Source organism: Larus michahellis, chromosome 7 (assembly GCF_964199755.1).
Source record: "Larus michahellis chromosome 7, bLarMic1.1, whole genome shotgun sequence".
Taxonomy (NCBI): Eukaryota; Metazoa; Chordata; class Aves; order Charadriiformes; family Laridae; genus Larus; species Larus michahellis.
Window position 1 is genome coordinate 58,404,897 of NC_133902.1, and position 20,804 is coordinate 58,425,700.

The following is a 20,804-nucleotide window of genomic DNA, read 5'->3' on the forward strand; positions in this document are numbered from 1 at the left end:
TGCCACATTGACAACCTCAAACTATTAATTAGCCCAGCTCTCCCCGGCTCTCTCTGCAGATCGGCTACAAGAACCAGCCCAAGAGATGAGGAACGAGCTTGGTCTCTTCCTCGGGCTCTGCTCCCTGCCAGCCATCACCCCTGAGGAGGGCAGGTCCTGCCTGGGGGGAGCCAGGGCCACCAGGTGTCCACCACAGGCCCAGCACCACCAAACTCTGCAACCCTCAAACTGAAGTAACTGCACCCACTAGAGCTTTAAGCAGCTACCAAGGTAGGTGGAAATACCCATAAATATCCATCAAACGGCACAACTCGGGCATTTTAAAGGTTTTTAGTGAGGAGTGTGGGGTGGGTTTGCTTTTGTTGCCCACCTTCTCCCCGCTGCGCTGGCATCCTGCTGGCCCCTGCCCCCTCGCTGGGCAGGATCAGGCGACGAGGCTGAGCTCATGACACCCAGTCTTGGAGACCAGGAGGTGGGGAATTGCTCATTCTCGGCGCCGTGGGGGCTTCCCATCCCGCCCAGGTTGGGTGCCAGCTGGATTTCGGCACCAGGAAGCAGCCCACCGTGTTTAGAAACGCCGCTCTCCCTGGGGATCTCCCCCAGGGATTTTCTGCAAGGGATGAGTTTTAGTAAATTACCGTAAGTGATTGCACAACCCAGTTGTGCAATAAAAGAGCGACAAAAAAAAAAGAAAAAATTGCAAAAATGAAGTGCTTTTTGGAAGCGGACCGTGGAGCCGTGGCGAGCCGCCAAGTTTGTTTTCCAGGGATCAAATGGTGCTGAAGAGAAACATCTGAGCAAGCCACAGCCCACGACCGAAAATACTTCCGATTCAGCCCGTGCTCGCTTCAGCAACTGGGGAGCTGATGGGGGCGATCATCTTACCAACACCAACATCAACCGCTGCGTCTGCAGGTGTGTCACCTCAGGCCAGGCTCCAGCTTTGGAAGAGCAAACCGCTGGTCCTTCCTCTCGCTCAGAGGTTCCAACCACCCTTGGCCAAAATTTAGCAAGAAATGTTTCACGCGAACAACAAAATTGGCAATTAATTCTGGTCTGAAGGAAACGGGAGAACTAGCAGCAGGGACTGAAAAACAAACGCTGGTAAGGTCAGCGGGTTTAGACAGAACTACCATCTTTTAAATCAAGACATCTTCATCTCAGAATCATGGAACCATAGATTGGAAGGGACCTTTCAGACCGTGTAGTCCAACCATCAACCATCTTCCACCCACTTGGAGCAAAATAAAGGAGGACTGAGCCGGTGGCATTAAATGAGGGTAGTGATCAACGTTGTTTAACTGCAAAAGGATCTTTATCTCCTTTCTGTAGGAGTCTGAGTTTGGTTTAATTAAACCGAGTACCTTTAACAGCACTGTCCTAATCCACACCGTGTGACTTGTGACCACACCACACTTAGGTATAACAGAGGAGCGACATGAAACCAAGCCTGAGCACACTAAACGGGTCAAAAATTCCTTACACACTTTGGTGGATCTCAAAAGCAAAACTGGAATCACCAGGAAGGCACGTTTCCAGTGAGGCTTCAAAGGGGTTATTTATCCTCACCTGCTTCACCATCTTACCAAGACCTGGAAAACAGCAGACCAGAGGTTGCAAAGAAATATCAGCATCTACAAAACCTGGGAGAGGGGTCAAGCGGTGAAGAACACGCATGTCCGTATCGCTCTACCACATGTGAGCAAACACCAGCTGTGCCGTAGCCAGATGCCAGTAAAACCACTAAGCACTCCATGTGGGGAACTGGTGATGTGAGGCCAAAAGGGTTATGGTGAAGCTTAGGATGAACACAAAAGCACTACTACTGCGCTTCCATCACTTGTAATCCTGATAAAGATGCCAAAAACCTAAAAGAGTGCTGAGAGGAACCACGCCACTGGTTAAATGAGAGTTGGAAAATATCCTTTAGAGATTCAAAGTCATTGAAGAAGGAGTCGATCTGTTTGGTTCCCAGTGACTTAATTCTAGACTAGTGACCTACAAGGTGTACTTAAACTCAGTAATCAAGAGCACGTTGATCTGCCACGCATATTAACCGGATGGAAAGACCAGAGGCTGAAACAAGTTCAGACTACAAGATGAGGCAGCATTTTAGGCGTATGGATAATTAACCCCTGGCCAAACACACGCCACTGCTGCAGCCTCACCAGAGGAGTTCCTACCAGAGGCCACCTCCAGCTCCAAGAGGAGCTGCTGCAGGGCTGGCATTTGAAGGACATGGGGGAAGAGAGGTCCCCAGGAACCCAGGAGCTGCCGGAAAGGCACTGCGGCAGGGAGTGACACCGCAGACCCAGCCCAGCACCCTCCCACCAACATGGACCACCTTCTAGCACAGCAAGTCATTCACTCCCGTAATTACAGCATCTCTACCCCCAAGGAACAAAACCCGGCTTGATTATCTTCAGAAATAGAAAAGGATGATCAGGTCAGCACAGGATGGTCAAAGCATAAGCGAGATAAGCAACTGCTGAGACTTGTACGTGATTTTAAACACCCTGAGTGACCACACATGCTTCAACAGACCCCAAAATGACAAACTTGGAAGCTCCCTTGCTTTGACTTCGTAAGTTTCAAGGAGAAAACCTCGTAAAGGCAGCGAGGAGGACAACACTGGCTGTGCTCAGCATCATGTCCTCTACATCCAAATGGGAGCCTGACATGCCTAACAGAGATGGTGTGTTGGGACAAGTCTTCTAAGAGGAGCCACAGCAGCTACAATGTCCCAAGGGTGACAGAAAACAGGCACAGCTCTTGGTCAGGAAAGTCTGCCTTGGCTGAAGCGTAAGAGTTCCCGCAATATATGAAACCTCTTAAAAAGCGGCCTTCAGTGCTTCAGAGGAGACGCAAGGCGAACTCCACTTGTTTGCTTGCTCTGGTCTTCCCTGTCTCTGACATTTTTGGGAAACAACTCAGCAATCCATGCTACATACTTAAATATAATGCCCGAAACCCCAAAAGGCTGCTGCGAGGGTAAGATTCAAATCACATCCCAGTCCCAGGCGAAGCCTGGCCTGTAGCTCAGTACAATTATGTCCAAAACACACAAGTATTAATGAACACAAAAGGCCATTTCCACTACAAGTCAATTACTTTTTTTTTTAATTCAAAGAAAAAAAATGGTATTTTAATAAATACTGCAGAAACATTAACCAAACATACAAAGTGACTTCAACATTTAAAAAAAAAGTAATGAATGTCCTGTTTTATAACAGTTATAACTTATTTTTTCCACAATATTTAAATACAGAAAGCACTTACCAGCTATTTTGTAATACTGCCCTAAGCGCACTGTTGCATCAGTCAAAAGCTTATTATGGTGGTAAAAACGTCTTTTTGTGGGAAATAATCAGAATGGGTGGGTTTGTGGTGTCTTATTTTTCCTTTTATCAGATGAAACAAAGTGCTGGGAACACACAGAACTGAGTTTTAATTACGGTAACCCTTTACCTTTGCACAAGTCAACAGGAACACAGCTTTAACACTTCAAAAATGAAGCATTACCCTTGGGAACAAAACGCTTGTGCTCAACAAGCGACAGCCACACCAGTTAGAGCTTATAGTATCCTTCTTTTGAGAGAAGCTAGGGAGTTAAGTCGGTCAGTAAACAGTTGCAAACATTTTTAAAGGCCAATTTATTTAATGTAACAATAGCATTCAGTAAGCAAAAAGGAATTTGACTTAACTGGTTCACTGATGTTTCACGATTGTTGTCTGGATATGTGTATCAGTCTTAAAGACTAAGGGCAATATCCAGTTTCCACTGGGGACCCCTTAAGGCGTCACAGTTCTTCAGACCCCATTTCCTCACCACGAGCAAACGAAGTCTGCAGCGAGAGACGGCTGCCCCAAAACACATGAGCATCACAAAACATCATCTGGCTCTGCTGGCTCATCTGCAGATTCTTGGGGGTTTTTGCAAAGCTGATTGCGGAGAACCGCGTCATAGAATAGCACTTCTCCGTAGCATTTACAGAGGGCTAGGTCCTGGGATCCACCCCGCTCTCCAACTCCTAGCAGGAGCAGAAGAGTCTCAGGGCTTCCCCAGGTGGGCAGTAAGGCTTAACGAATTATCATGGTTGTAAAACTAAGGATCATTTGTCGTCATAGCTCTTAGCACCTTTCACTTGAACCTACAGCGACATACCCATACAGTACACCAGAACTGGAGATCACTTCCACTCTAAATTACAATCACAAAGAGGAACCGAAAGTCAGAGTCCTGCAACGGGCAGGTAGTTTGCCCCCACACTCCAATTTCATCCATTGAATTTCCACAGTGCGAGGGCACCTGTAATACTGGGAAACCTCAAACTGTTGTCTTCATTACCAACGTGCTCAATGTAGACTGCGCTGCCATCTCGGGAAGGCAAAACTCCAGACTTCTCACGTACAGTGTTTTCCTCTAGGTGACGCACAGGCCTCGGTATACTCTCCATTTTAACGATGAGCTACTAAAAAATTAGATCATATCCTTTGGAAAACCAACTATAAGGTCACAGGGGTAGTTCCTTAATGAGGAGGGCATATTAATAATGTCTTCTTTAAAGAAACCCAAACATTAAAGTATTATTTTAATGAAATCAAAGTGGTAGCATCCAGGAGTAGAGCGTTAATAAAAGAAACAAGCACTGTCAATGACATCTCTTCTTTGCAGTTATTTTCCCATTCACTCTCTCTTTTCTCAGCACACTCAAACATTTTTCCCTTTTTATTTATATTTTTTTTTTTTGGCATTTTCTTCAACGTGTCATTTCCTGATGCCACCTCGTGTAGAGCCATTTCTTCTCGCTGCTCAGTTCCTAAATACAGTCTCACACAAGAGGTGAAGAGTCTCCATTAAAGCACTGGCATAAGCCCTCGATAAATACCATGTGGCTGTGTACTTCATTGAGCCTCCACCCCTCCGGGACGCTCTCTTCCTCCTTCTCCAGGAAATCGAGGTCCTTCACATCACCGTGCAACTCTTTGCTTTGTCCTTTCGCAAGTCCGTCGCCACTGTGGAAAGTTCTGGCCTGCCAGGCATGTGTGAAATCCGCTTTGTTGCCCTCTGCGATTTGTTTCGTTTAACATTTTTATTTGTTTTATTCACACACGCCAAGGTGGCAACATGAAAAATGTCTCTGACACTGTTTTCTGACTGTAAGGCTGAGCATTCAATATACGTAGCTGCTCCAATCTGTTTGGCCATATTTGCACCCTAAGGGGAAAAAAGAACATGCAATCAATACCAAGTTTCCGCAGAGAGCCAAAGCAAACCATACAATTACTTTTCAGCGCTGTGTTCCACACACAATGTTTTGTGAAAACCAGAGCTAAAGCTCCAGCATGACAGCCAGCAGCTAATTTTGCAAAATAAACAGAGCTTTGCTTCCAAGATACATTAAACAAGTATCCAAGCATTATCTTCTATGCCGATAAATACAAATTGGAAGAGAGGAGATAAGCTCAGAGACCTGCGAACTGCAGAAAGCCAGAAGGGTATTAGTGGGACCTATTTGGCAATTCCACCCTTACACCTTAGCTTGCGTCTGTGAATCACATGCTCGCTGGGAAAGGTCTGGAGCTGGCAGCTTCCAGATTTAAGCCTCCAAAGAGAAAATGTATTCTGCCTGCCTTACAGGCTAGCCAGCGCGTCCCTGACCTGGGGCTTACATCTCCACGAAGGGGGCAAAGTTCAGAGGGGAATGTGCTGTGGGTTTCTGGGCTGGGGACAGATCAACTTGTAGCTAGGGAACGGGCTAAAAAATAAAGAAAAAAAGGACATCAGTGGTTATACCGGTCCTTTTGCAACTTTAAGTGCCTTAAAAGTCAAAGCAGGGATATTTGTTCCAGCAGCACAAGAAAAACAACAAGACTCTAGCAGATGACAATACCCCGTATCCTGTTGCGGATTTTGCAACAGGAAGACGATACAGCATTGTGTGGAAAAAAAAAAAAAACAACACTGAGTTGTTTCAATGGTATTTTATTTCTGAGGGTGAATCTTTTTAGCAAGTAATGAAATCCAGCCACATCCTTGGTGTGCTACTCCTCACGAATACATGGGCCTGAGCTGCAGGCACAGGTCAGTCCAACCCCTCCTCTTTGCTCCTGTGCCAGGCTGATGGCACTACTCTATTAGGAACCACATCTTTAGTGTGTGCTATTTGCACTGCAGTGATGCAGCCATCTTCTTATCAATTGCAAGCGGGAGTGGTTGATAAAGGAGTATTAGTTTGTAGGACAAGCCCTCTCCGTGGTTAAACACCTCAACTGCTACCGATCGAGACTAGCCTATACCCCTTGGAGTCTCAGAAATGTTTGCTCAGGTGTAGCTGACTGGAAACCAGCTAACCTACTGGAGACAGGGTGTCACCATCAACTGCCTTTATCCTCCCGGCACTTCCTTGTGAAGTTAAGAGGAATGGGAAAACCCTGCTAAGCTCTTTGATCCCATGTCGACTTAGCAAGGCAAGGGAATTTAAAAATAAGCGGTGTAACTCCATCCCAGAGGACCCTTCCCTAGAACTAGTGCAGGAGAGCAGCAGGTTGCTTCATGCCACCGCTGGGCTTTGGCCACCACAAGAGATAAAACTATTACTTGGTGTAAATTTACACTTTACGTAGAGCACAGATGAAATTGTGAAGTTTGTTGAAGCACAGGCTTCCCTCTAACATCTGCGATTTTCCCTTTGGCCGTAAGTAATACACTTCTGGCTTAGTCTTTTGTCTTCAGCTGACTCCTGTTCCTGAGGGGTACAGGCTAAGCTGTGACACCAGAAGAGATGTGAATCTTCCACACCAGAGGATAAATCCATCTGTCAGTAGATTTTTTTAGTCATTATGGAAAAGAGTCAGACTTGGTGATTCTATTGAAGTACTGTACAAAATGCGGCATGTGAACTTGTGTATGGAGTAAGTGGCAGACAGCATTTCCTTTTAAGTTTAATATTCAAAGAAAAACAGCATGGAAAATTACAGATCTGAGGCTGAACAACACGAATATATACACATGCAACAGCTGTAGTCTGTAACCAAGATGACATCCTCTGCAACAAGCAGGGTTTTAAGGACACTTCTGAGCTGTTTTACACCAACGTAAAAAACTGGCATTCAGTTTCATTTAAAATTGTCTGAGATGGAGGGATATTCACTGAGTGTAGAAAAAAGCCATAAGCAGCATAAGCCATCACAGTACAACACCCCATGTTCTATTTTAATCAAGACACTCGGTTTACGGTATCTTTGCATTTTCCAATTTAAACATGCTGTGGGAGGCTGCAATATTAGTAACTGCGTATTAGAAGCTGTTGGTTTAGAAAACCTGAAGTTGTGGATAAAACAGCAAGAAAATATTTGCTAGCACAGGATATCGACACCAGCTAAAGTTTCTTCTGGAGACACCATTCTCGCACACCCTGCAGGGTGTCTCTCAAACCACCACTGTGATTCAGCTGCAAAGCACGATACGCATGTGTGAGTAATAAGGGGAAATTTACCTTAGAGCCCCATTTTCCCCTGTTCTCTACCTCCTGCTCTCCCATGGCCTGATTCCTTTCCCTTTCACCTCTGTTTTTCTATCCCCCAACACCTGGCTCCAAACTCCTCATTTCCCCAACAGCACAGAACTGCTGCCAAGAATTAAGATGGTTTTTGGATTTGCTGCCACCTTCAGAGGGAGCTACAAGGTGTTTTCACAGGTGTTTTAAGGCAACAGGATTTTAAAGCAGACAGATCATATGCAATATTTGTCATGATGCTGAAGTTAAATGAATGACATTCAAATCTAAAGTCTGAAAACAACAATTTTACCAATTTGTCAGTTAACAAACAGGATGTGTCACCTCTCAGTTACTGTTTTGGCCTCTGCAGGCCCAGAAAAGCAGTAAGTTTATTTTCAATACACTTAAAAGGCTCTTTGCAACCAATAAGGCTACAAACTTAACACTGCTTAAAAAAGCATGTGTTACAGGGTTGCATGATTCTTCTGCTGCATCCAGTCTGTGGGTAAGCTTTGCCTTTACTTACAGTAGTTTTCAAATTCACCTCTGGCAACTACTAGAGAATGCGCATGTGACTTGTAGCATGCACCGGTGTCAATGGGGGGAGAAGCTGTTCATAAAGATGGCTACAGTGATAGAAAAAGAGTATTATCTTCCACCCCGAAGTACCAAGTGGCACATACCTGATCGTAGGACACAGGCGTCTGCCTATGATTGGAAAGCTCCACTAGCGTGCTTACATCTGTGCGCAGATCCGACTTGCAACCAACCAAAAGCATTTTGGTGTTCGGACAAAACTCCTGGATTTCACCTTTCCACTGTAAAATTTTAGGTTGTTATTGTACTCGAGTAGTTGAATGTTTAAATCCAATACAGCAAAAGATACAAGATGAAGTTTAGTAAGTCATGACATTTTATGTGGAAATATTCTTACATAATAGCTTTATCTACCTTCAAGATAATTTCTAAAGGCATTTGTTCCAGCAGAATCTGGTCAAGGATGAAATCTTACTATCTTGTACATTCATTAATTCCACTTACTTACTAATCAGGAGGGAATGAACTGAGATTGTTTACCTACATGACTAAAGGTTTGCAGCCCTGTCACTCCCCACAAGCAGCGAACACCCAGCCAGGGCCATTTGCAGACAGGAACCTGCTGTCGCCACATTCAATGGTTCCTCAAGATGGAGATGGAGGCAGGTCTTGTATGACCACAAAATAAATGTCGCTTTATATCGGCTATATCCTCACACCTAAAACTGCACAAATCTGTCAAGGGTTCAGCTATTATGAACCAGTAACAAGCCCTTCAAACAGGACTTGTGATATATTTCTTGGTTTTCTTCCCTTTCTACATAGTTATTCTGAGAATACAAGCCAAGAATTTTGCAGCATAACCTGGACAGATCATACAAACCCCAAAACATATGGATATCATTTGGGTTTAAAAGCATATCAAGAAAAATCTTACAGAATTAAGCAACAGTACAGTAACCAGAATTATCAGGGACAGAAAACAAAAAGACAGTTCTAGAGGCTTGTTGGCACAGTTAGTAGCTGAGAGAACAGTCTTAAGTATCTTCTGCCGACTATTCAGAGCATTGTATGCCACTTTATTCCCAGTGACACAAGAATCACTGGCCCCAGCTACAGAAAAGAAGGAACTTCAGGTCATTAAGCCTTAAAGACAACACTGCAAAGTTGAGCCATGCCCAGTGACCAAGGAAAGGACCCGGACGACCTTGCAAACACAGAGCTTGATTATCAAAATTCAATGTTTTAACTCGGGGGAAGTCTGGCATTGAATCTTGGATCAGTGAGCTTGTGAAAAATTCTGAAGTTTGGTGCAGGATAGCATTTCTATGCCACCGCTAGGTCTTCTGGTAGCTTCCAGAGGCATTTGTCACTGGCTGCTTCTAACTTCAGGCTGAGAAATTATGTAAAGCCATGGCAAAAGTCCAAACACTTGGCAGGCATGTTTTAACCATCTTTGAAACATGGCAAAGTTTCTCAATCCTGTCTGTTATACGAATATAATGTGAGAGACAGTTTCTCGCTGCACCCAGCCCTGGCACCTCACACCACCCTGAACAATTCACTGCTGTGTAAGGGCTGAGGAATGAGAATTTACTTCATCCTTGAGCATCCATTAGGGAGCTTTTGTTTTCAGTTAACATTCACCCCTTTCAAACAAATGATCTCAAATTCTAGCAGTGCAGAGCGCGGTCCTGTCATCTCTCCATTAAAAGAAACAAACTGAAATTTCCAACATAGGAAACAGCACCACTCTTCAGAGATTTAAAGACAAGCTACTCAAACAGTTCTGTACTCAAACATTTCTCAAACACTTGCCTTTTTTAGCACACTGTCAAGAGTTTCTGGCCGACTGATGTCAAAGCAAATCAGGACAGCATCAGAATCCGGATAGGAGAGCGGGCGGACATTGTCATAATAAGGAGACCCTGCAGGGAAACAAACAACATTTTTATTAGTTTATATTTTTCACTTTCTGCTGTCACTCAAGCCTATTCAGAAAGTTCAGAAAAATTTCCAGTGAAGCTCTTTGATAGCACCCAGCTACCTTCTCTTCTTCAACGGCACTGTATTGCCAAAACACTCGCTGCAGTTGCTCATTCCTCCACTTCCCTTTTGTTTCTCACCTACAAAAGCAACAGCTTTCCCAAGTAACAAAGAGTGATGGCACCCCAGTGATCCATCTCCCACCAAAAGCTTGGGATGCCCCCAATAACAAGGAAAGGGAAATTGGGTCAGCCCAAGTTTAAGTCCCAGCATTAACCTGCAGGGATTTGACTTTGAAAACAAATCCTCGACCTCCAAAAAGCTCCTTCAAAGCAGATTTGTCACAGTTGTGCTTTCATGGGAAAAAAAAAAAAAACAAATCAGGAAGTTTTGAAATAAATCAGCTTTGAGTCTTCTAACATTTAAAACAAATAGATCCCAGTGCAAAAAGCATCTTTAGTTGTCATGGATATCAGCAATTTTTAGAAGTAACTCTTGCTTCAAATTAAAGCATTTGTTGCAGTACTCTAGGAGAAAAGAATCCTAGTCCTGTAGGCAGGCACGCAAGTTATCTGTCACAAACAGCCTCACCAATGTGTAAATCAATATACGCTTGCAATAAATGTCTACGTTTAGCCCATAAAACAAATCTTTACCAACGAGATCAAAGCTAATCTAGTAATTGGATGGAACAGAAACAGGTCCAATATTGCACTTTGTGCATGTTTTACTTCCAGAGTTAAGGGATATGCTGTTTTCTTTCAGAATTGTCATAATGTGCAGAGTTACAAGTATCTCTCCAGAGTCAGAAATCTCATTTTTATCATCTGGTGAATCTAGTAACAGGTTTGGGGAAAGAAATCTTCCTTTTTCCTAGGAAGTTCCAGTCACTCAGCCACCATTCAGTTTGGCCTTGACTCTGCTGAAGCTTCAGTTACTGAGGAGAATGCATTTCTGATTCAGAAAAGCACTTAAACAGTTAAGTGGTCCAACAGGATAAGAGCTCGGGCTTTAAAATGCATGCCTGCAACTTAAAATGCATTTTCTTAGTTCATATAGTCTTACTCCTGTGCTTTTCTGTTGTGAACCTGAAATACATCACAGAACATATGCAACAAGAATACAGCTTTCAAGAGTTTTGGGGGTTATCAGCTAATTATATCACCAATTTTCCAACTATCTATAACTAATTGGCTGTAAGGTCTCAGAGGCTGAGCGGGCTATTAACTGGATTAGAGAAATTCCTCAAGTTTTTAACTGACAGACAGCTCACGCTGTTGCACAAAGCAGAGTGGGGAATGGTGCGAACGTATCGCAGATGACTTCAGTTGGACAGCTTATACTGGAAGGAAGGAGTCAAGAATCCCAGGAATGTTGTTTTTGAAATGAAGAGTAACACATGGGGAATGAAGCATTACCAAACTAGGTAGCAGAAGGTAATTTGTTGAACGAGACTATTTTATTCAAATGCTCATCTTCATAAATGATGTCAATCTAACAAAGAGGCAGCTGTCAAAAACTGCTCTTCAAGAAACAGTTAGCTGTCTTCAGCGGTAAATGACATGTTAAAAGAAACCTAAGCGAGCTGAGCTGACCGGTAGTTAACTATTCATTTGAGCTCAGCTCTGCTAGCAGTGACTATCAATAAGCGCTTTTCCACTACTAATTATTTCCCAGCTATCTCCAGCCCTGCTATTACAGTGTCTCCATCCTGGAGCCCCAGGGCCAAAGTTATTTATCCTGGAGCCCCAGGGCCAAAGTTATTTATCCTGGACAGAGGAACTGCAGGGCAGCGTGCCGTTAACTAGCCACCTGCACTGCTCTGCAGCCTTTAACTGGCCCAAGCACAGCCTGTGTGCGGGGTGAGAGCCACTACCTGGCTAGCACATCTCCCTGCCGAGCTCAGGCAAGTAAGGGCAAGATTGAAGATCATTAATGCTTGGCCAAATGGTTGCTGGCTAGAAAGGAGTCTCAAAAAAGCCTCACCCAGAAACTAATTCCTTAGACACATACCTATCTTCTCACTCACCAGTCTTCAGGGATACAACATACCATATATGTCCATCAGCATGTATTTATGTATACATGCAGTCACCACCTCCAGCCCTGAGACTCCTTTCTACTGTGTCAGCTGTAGCTCTGTTTGTGTTGAGGGTTTTTCTTTTTAGGTTTTCCTTCTGAACCTCTCCTATTAAAGATGCTGAGGTAGAATAAGTACACTTTTACAGGCAGTCCTTCTGCTCAGATGCAAGCTAGGAGGAATATTTGCCACCTCCTTTTCTTCAGGGTACTGTGTGGCAGAACAAACGGGAACCATTTAAACTACTCAGGCTGCAGTATCAACAAAGGAAATTTCCTGCTCTCATTCAACAGCGATAACCAAACCTTTATTACTGCGCAAATAAAGAGGGGCTACGGCCCTCGCTGTGCAAGCCTATTCAATGTGGCATTTCACCGTTTCGCCCAGAGAAACCCTCAGAAGCCAGGAATCTGAGGAATGAGGCTCAAGTCTGAACAGACAACTCGAGCACAGCCCAGTCAGGCTGCTCACTCGTTTTCAAGTTAGTCTGCAGATCTGAAGCCGTGCCAACCCTAGAAAATAGGAGAATGCAGGGCTACAGCTATAGTATTTGTGAGGGGCAAAAAAAGAATTAAGCCTATTTGTGTTTGTGATTCTGTCCCTACAAAATGAAACATTTTTGTCAAGAACAACGTGGATGATTTTTCTGTTTTATCAAGGAATTCCTGATAATGCTGCAGTTCATCTTAATTTGTAGTGAAAGTACATTCCAGCTGCAATCCCCCTTTTTAATCTGTTTGGCAGCTTAAATAATTTAAGACAAAATAAGCTACAAATTAAGAATGATCTACTTTTAAAACTTTATGTTTCATGCAAAATACAACATACTTTCAGCTTCTAAACTGAAATAAAACCCCTTCCCAGCAATATGGTTGGCTTTGGTCTACAGAAGATACCAAGCTTAGGCTTAAATATTGCTATCTTAATAAATAACAGAATTCCATCATTAAAAGTTAAGCATACTTAATGTTTTTGATGGCTTAGTACTACTCCAGGATGCTACATCATAGAGCGCTGATGTCCTGTTTGTCTGCAAGACCCAAAGCCACCACCACCACCAGTTCCAACCAGGAGGTTCAGCCCCACGTCCCACCTACGGAGCTGAACCCAGGCAGCTCCTGCTCACCGCGCTGCTCAGCCTCCGCTTGCCCGCGGGCCCTAAGGGAACCCGAGCTCAGTAACAAGCAAGACTTTACTATTTACACACCACCAAGCAGCCATCAGGCATTAGTCTTTGTAGCCTTTTGGACTCCAGTCAACTGAAAGAACAACAGATGAACAGCAGCATTCTCACTCCCAAACCCTTGGGCTCACTAATTACCAGCTACCTAGAAAACACATCAAACACTGCAGTGGCTGCTCCAAGTAGCCGATTCACTGCTGATGGCTTTCCTCCTTCCAAATCCACCTTGGCTTGTTTTGGAGAAAATGCAGGTGATTTTGTATACTGAGTATCACAGAACACAGCATCTCCAAGCACGCAAATCACCATATTTATAGTATTTTGTGTTTATATTTCTGCACCTCAAACAGAAAACAGGACTTTGGCAAGTGACATGGCATTCCCAGTTATCAAGTCTAATTTTTTCCCCCCTCTAAAGGACAAAAAAACCCTATAAAACTAGTTACTATTACACTGTCATGAAAGAAAAAAAAAAAATCACATGGCTCAATAAAGCCAACTTGCAAGTGAACTGGAAGGCAAAGACAGAAATTTGACATTTCCTTTACAATGATTCCTGCCAGAGAGCTCAGGAAAACAGTAACTTTAATTCCTGTACGTTTCAGATGTCGTCTGAAAGATTTCAGCTAAAGGCTTTATAATTAACATTATATTTCTGTATAGACACTGAAAACATTGTGCACATTCAAATCACAGTAAAGCTAACCTGGTTTAAAACTCTAAGGCCTTCTGGATTTAATTATATGCTAATCCCCAGCAATGCATAGGTATTTCTGGCCCTGTTGAGAATTATTTTATTGGAGCATCCAGTACAGTTTCCACAGTACAACCAATAAAAAAAAAGAAAACCCTTTTTAGGGAGACAAAGGTATGTATGTCTAATTACTAGTATGTGATTTCTGTGCCATAGCTGCTGTTGTACTAAGGAGAAATGTAAGTATCAAAGTAGTCACTTTTACTGGAAGAACCCAAAACCTTAGTAAATGCACGTTAAGACCACGCCTACGGTGGACAAATACACCTAATACACAAGTGTTCTTTACAGTGTCCATGAAACTACAAGATAAAGCTTCAGCCTGAAGAAACTTCTAATATCCTACCTAGCAAAATAAGCACACAGCTCCCAAACAGCTCACGACTGCCATACTATGTTACCACACAGTGGAGTAATTTATGGTGTAGTTAGATTGCAACCAGACATTCCTGCTTTGAAAGAAGGGTTGGTAGTCCAAAAACCAATTGAAATTCAAGTTGGCAAGTGCTTTCCTTAATGCTGTGGCTAATTTAAACCCTTATAATGACTTGCAGAACTAGACGGTACCAGAAAATATTTGAATAATGAGTCTTCCCATTCCACTCTTACTTGTAAGAGTGTTTTGTCCCATATTTCTACTGGCATATCCAAGATATAAAAAAAACCCTTCCCAATTAATTTACAGCTTGCTTTAAAACGTTCTATCAATTGCATGACTCTCTACATGTTGTACTTGAGCTCTCCAGTAAAAATCGTATTCTTAGTATATAAAGGATTGTGAACTAAAACCATGACAGGAGGGCCTGTTCTCACCCTAACACAAGGCTATCTTAACCAATGCCTAGAGCATTTCTCATTTTCTCAGGGAGAAAACAAAACACTCAAAGTGGCAGTACCTTCCTTCCAAAGGATTCAATGCAAAAAAACAACACTTGCTTTAATTCAAACCGTGGACTAGTTTGCAAGGTAGCTTGTTGCATGCTCCCAGTTAGAAAGTAGTTAAAGATGGATACTAAATACTGATCAAGTCATCTTGAAAGTATCTGCAGTACACTGCAATCAACCTCAGCTAAATAGCGTCCTTCCTGCCCTCCCCCAAGAGATACTGAAGTACCTCAAAAGACTGCAGCCACCACCTCCCCCCTGTGTTGCAATGGACAGGATCTGCCATTAGCATTTGGCAGTTAGTCATATTTTTAAGTTCACTAGATCTAGTCCTGCTTTAAAAAAGTCACCAAGACATTTATTCTAATTCAGCAGAGGAACAGGACAAAGACTTGCAAAAATTAAATAACCAAGAATTTAAGATAACGCTAAAACACTATCTTATCTTCTGATGTCTCTTATCTGCTGATGTGATTTTGCATTGGGTTAATGGGTCTGGGTAGTGTTTCTTCTTGCAGTCAGTGAGAAGGGCTGTTTACGGAGAGACTTCTTCATTTGCAGAGTCCCACAACCAGAGGATCCGCTGTTCAGTAATACTTTATAAGACCATAGCATTGGATCTTTGAAACATTTCCTCTTCGGTTTCAGATTGCAGACAAATTAGCCACTTGATCTTAAGCTTCTGACTCAGTCAAATTTTCTATTAGGTCCAGGACAGGCCTGAGAGAACGACATGCACACGCAAAGGCTGGCAGGTGTTTCTTCCACTGCTTTTGTCTTTTGAAGTGCTACAGAATATTTCATTACATGGGTGTCTCCAGCCTTTGACATACAGATTCCAAACCTTCCCACGTCAAACAACTTCACTTGGGAGCATGTTGTATTTTAACAGATGAAGATAAAATTTTCCAAAATAACTTAACTATTAATTTTTAATAAGCCCTCACTCCACAGAGTTTGTTACAGCCAGCTTAGTAATCAGGATGAAAGCTCAAACCAGACATACTCCAGAAGTCTGCAAGTCTTACTTGGCATAAGATGAAGAAAAAAATCAGTTCAGAACTACGCTGATACCGGTTGTGGGCAGAGAGGCTGCCTTTTCCCAGTAATCGTGTTGCAAGAATTTGGAATCATTTCCTCAACAGCAAGAGGAAAGCCAACTCACCGCCTAAACGCCTTTTTTTAAAAAGGGATTAACATTTTCGTTTCTGGTAAAAGGACTGCTTTTATATTTGGAAGGAACGGCTGAGTCCGAATTCAACGTTAACACGCTATCTACACAACCTGCCTAAAGAAGAAAGGGCGTGCGTAGTCTTCTCTAGTTCCTCCAGCTTTCTTCCAATCAATTCTGCAGAATAATGCTGATACATGCCTGTGTTAATGGTTCCTGGTGTCATTCACCCCTGACCACTTCCCCTTGTGCTCAGTTATTGAGCAGCAGAGACCCACTGGCTGTCCACACTCCTCTCCAGCACGGAGGTGGCAAGTTCAGGGGTCCATCCTCACCACCCTGGCAGTGAGCTTAGTTCATTTATCAACTGGCAGTAGCATCTAGAGGAGTTCCTGGCCTAACACGGGAGCTAAAACACCAAGAACCTCAACCTTGGCAGCACATGAGCCCGGGTTTTTGACAAGGCACAACTGGAAGAGCGATGAGGACCCTAAGCACTGGTCACGGTACGTAAGAAAGGATGGTTACCCCTGCCATCCTCAGAGGGCTGGAGATGCCTACCTCCCTGGTCTTTACTGGCTTTAAAGACTCTCTAAAACACGGTAAAGAAGGCATTAAGGAGGCCACAAGGAATTCATTTACCATTAGCATATATAAGCACCTCTTCACCCTTCTCCGAGGTAAAGGCAGGCTTCATGGCAGCGGAGGAGCAAGGTACCTTACCCCTGGAGCTCCTCAGATAAGCTCCTTCCAGCCAGGCAGGAGAGCACACGCCCCCACCCCTGCCCTGCAATGCTGACAAATCGCTTCGTGGAGGTTTGCCTACACCCTTTTCCCCCTCCCTCATCTATACATCGCTAAAGTTTACCTCAGATTTTGTAAAAAAAATCCAACCAGAAGCAGCCTCCCGACTCCATCTGGAGACCGCCAGCCCCGGTGAGGGGCTGAGGGGCCGCCAGGCCGGACTCCTGCCCCACCACCACCACCCGACCCCCCTGGACCGAGGGTGAGCTGCGGCTCCTCACCGATCCCCCCCAACCCCCCGCCCCCGGCCCGGGGGAGCGCTCACCCGAGGTGTCCCAGAGGCTGAGCTCGATGCGCTGCGTGTCGATCTCGAAGCTGGCCGTGTAGTTCTCGAAGACGGTGGGGACGTAGCTCTGCCAGGAGACAGTGCACGGTCAGCCCGCCGCCACCGCCGGCCCCGGTCACAGCCCGCCCCGGTCCCGACCGCGGCCCCGGCCCCCTCCCGATCCCGGCCCCGGTCCCCCCCGGCCCACCTCAGGGAAGCAGTCCTTGGCAAAGACGTGGAGCAGGGCGGTCTTCCCGCACTGGCTGTCCCCCACCACTACGATCTTGCACTTCACGTTCTGGTTGGGATCCATCACCGCCTTGCTCGATAACTTCTGGCTCGCTCTTCTTTCCTTCATTGATCTCGGCTTAGTCCCTCGGCCGGCCACAGCGAAAGAAAAAAAAAAATACACCCGGTTCCCTCAAAAATAGATAAAAATAATTTATATATAAGAAAAAAAAAAAAAGGGGGGGGAACAAAACCCCCAGGTGGTAGAGCCGCGGGACGGGACGCGCCTCCACCGTCCCCACTCCCAACGCCGGTCCCGCGCAGACTGCTTTGTCGTCCCCCCCGCCCGCTGTATTTATAGCCTCGTACCCGCCAATCACCGCCCGCCGCCGTTGCGGGGCCCGCCCCCTGGCCGCGCGCTGCCCGGCGGGCCGGCGGAGCAGCGCGCCCCCTAGGGGAGCCGCCCGGCGCCGCAGCCCCCGGCGGGGGCCATGGCGGGGGGGCGAAAGGTCTCGTTGCCGGATAAAGGGTGTTTTTTATGGAGTTTTTTTATTTTAAATTTCTATTAATCTCAGTGCTACAAAAGGGAATCTGCGGCCTGCGTGGCTCTGTGGCCTCCAGAGGGGCGGCGAGGCCTGCCAAGGTGGCTAATGGCCACCGGGATCCCTGAGGGGGTTGCCACAGGCCGGGCTGAGGAGCGCAGCGCGCTTCGGCCTTACCTGCACCGCAGAGTGGGCTCAGCCAGGCGGCGGTTGTGGGCAAAGGGCTTTTTCACTCAAAACACGGTCACAAGGAGGGTGTCGGGATCCCATAAAACCTACCCAGTGTTAACGCGCTCCTTTTTCTTCAGCTTTCTGGACACAAAACCAAGCCAAACTGGCTTACGTTCACCAGAGGGCTGAACGCTGCTCTGACTGAAACAGCGGTTCTGTCAGGGCACCTTTGATTCTGTCAGGTACCTTTGCTCCTCCGCTGCCGTGAAACCTGCCATTACCTAGGAGAAGGGTGAGGAGGTGTCAGTAAACGCTGATGGCAAGTGAATTCCTCGTGGCCTCCTTAACGCCTGTTTGGTTTTTTTTACAAAATGCAGCGCTTCTTTCCTATGTTTTGGGGAGGCTTTAACAGCGTGGGGTAAATCTTGCCTGAAGGGACAGCCCTGAACAAGGGGCGGTTTGTGAGCGGTTCGTAGGGTTCCATCGAGGGCTCCTCTCCGTGTGGCTCCGTGTGGCGGGCGGGCAGCCACGGCCCCGCGGGAGGGCTGCGGCTTTGCCTGGACGAGGGGTGGCCCTCGTGAAGGTGGGTCTTGGCATTATCTCTTGAGTCATCCCATCGCAGACTAGCTCCCTGTCAGTTCTGAGCTGAAACGTGAGCCATTCATCAAGTTTTACGTGCTGAAAGGGAAAGCGATGCTATCTTGTGCGTGTTTGACCACAGGGAGATCCTCCGGTGACGCAGACGAGAGAATCCCAAGCATGATGTTTTCAAATTCAGTGCTGATGTTCTTGATTTTGTTCCGATGTGTCACATCTTCAGATGGTCAGATTGCTCAGCTCTAATGAAGTTTCCAAAGAATTTAAGCTTTGGTTGCTGCTTGGAAATCATGAGCAAAACACTAAAATTTGCATTGTGTGTGTTATTTGTAAGGCCTTACTGAAAAGTTGGAGCAGACGAATTTCCATATCTGTCTTCTTTTTTTTTTAATTAAAAGCTAGTCTCAGCTACTTTGCAGTCTCCATCCATCCCTGCTGTCCACCAACACGGCTTCAGCTCTTTGCATGGATGATGGAAAGGGAGAACAGGAGGCAGTGAGCAGTGAGGAAACTTACTGCTCACAGCAAGTTGGTTTTCTCTCTTTTGTTCAGCTTTGTATATTTGAACAGGAGAGAATTCTGGAAAAATACAGTTGCGTAAATGCTCTCATGTCTTCTCCAGGGTGCAGAAAATCCTGTTTCTTCATTCCACTCCACACTGAAACACATGGCAGCCTCATGGGCAGATGCAGGTGGGGTAGAGCTCTGGAGGTTCAGCCCTGGCTCTGTATTCTTTGTGAGTCCAACATACCAACGGAGGCATATCTGTCGAATATAAGGAGAGAAGGAGATGCGTTTGAAAGAGCTCTTTGTTAATCCTGAGTGGGAGCTGAGTATGAACATCTGCTCCCTATCAGTTCATCGGTCACCTCCATACAGATGGAGGCAAGATGCACCAAAGCCGGCGCTGATGACACCCGTTCCTTGGTGGGCTTGGCCAGGACCAAGGGTGCTCGGAGAAGGAATTGGCACTCCTGGACACCAGGGCTGCGGGAGACGGCTCCCTCGTGCAGCTCACATGGAAAATTCGCCTGCATCTAGCTACATTAGGAATGTGGAAACTTCAACGCACACGAAAGACTTACTCATCATGACCACATATCTTCCAAAAGCACGCTTCCCAGTAATGTCATGTTTACGTGCTTTGTTCACCCTCATGGTCCAGAGGCTGCCAGCATCACCCAGCGAAACCCTGGGGCTTTTGGGGTGCCTTGCAGCACTTTGGGCATTTGTGGCAATCAATAAGCTGCAGGACACCCCTCCCTGCTCCGAAACTGCCTGCTTGTTGTCATTCCTTGGGGAAGCTGTTCCAGATATGTTAATCCCCGTAAAACTATTATTCATGTCATACTCTTAACTTTAATGCCTTTTCCCATATCTTGATAACTAGGGGGATAACGCAGCGGGGGTTAACATTTCCATCGGTATTTTTCACACGCAGTCTGGATTTTGATTTATAAGGCAGAGTTTCTCTTGCTTTGCTTAGTTCAAATTCCCCATTTTTCTTCAGACCTGATTCCTTCCTACAGTTTCACAGTTTCTCCGCTTTCCATCCAAGAAAGCATTATGCGTATATTAATAACGTATATACAATCTAGTATTATCTGTGGTAGCGACTACTGATCTAGTATAAGATTTTATGGGAATATCAAACCACATTTTTCTCCTCTCACAAGTAATCTGCCTGAACACTTTCTGCGACTATAATAAAACAGCTGAGAACAAGTGCTTTTAGTATCAGAATGACTGCTTGATGATTTAAATCTAAAATTGCCACCAGAATATCTCTCCGCGCAATGCCAACTACCAAAGCATCTGTGGAAAGTATTAAACAATATACATAAAACATGAACCTTATACATCCCATTCCCTCCTCCTTTCTGCGAGCGTGTGTGTAGCTAAATGGGACGTACATTAAAAGAACATTATTAAGGTTTAAGGTCAAACACTTGTGTATTAGGAAATGCGTATTTCCTGTGTGTCGGAAACGTGGGCTCCCTTGTGAGTATGCGGTGATAGTCATTAATTTCACGATCACGTATTATTTTTTCCCGAGAAGCTATTCAGCCTGCAGAGCGATATTGTCACCTTAACGAGCA

The 20,804-nt window shown here is 45.1% G+C and overlaps 1 protein-coding gene across 1 annotated transcript; it reads right to left on the reverse strand.

Moving 5' to 3' along the window:
* Window positions 1-3,093: 3,093 nt before the first annotated feature.
* On the reverse strand, window positions 3,094-18,075 carry RND3 (Rho family GTPase 3). The gene is made up of 5 exons (XM_074595523.1): window positions 17,376-18,075; window positions 17,168-17,255; window positions 9,858-9,967; window positions 8,186-8,320; window positions 3,094-5,218 (listed from the first exon to the last, which is right to left on the reverse strand). Exons 1-5 carry the CDS (start codon window positions 17,523-17,525, stop codon window positions 4,967-4,969), a joined length of 735 nt encoding a protein of 244 aa, XP_074451624.1. The 5' UTR covers window positions 17,526-18,075; the 3' UTR covers window positions 3,094-4,966.
* Between the last annotated feature and the right edge of the window lie 2,729 nt (window positions 18,076-20,804).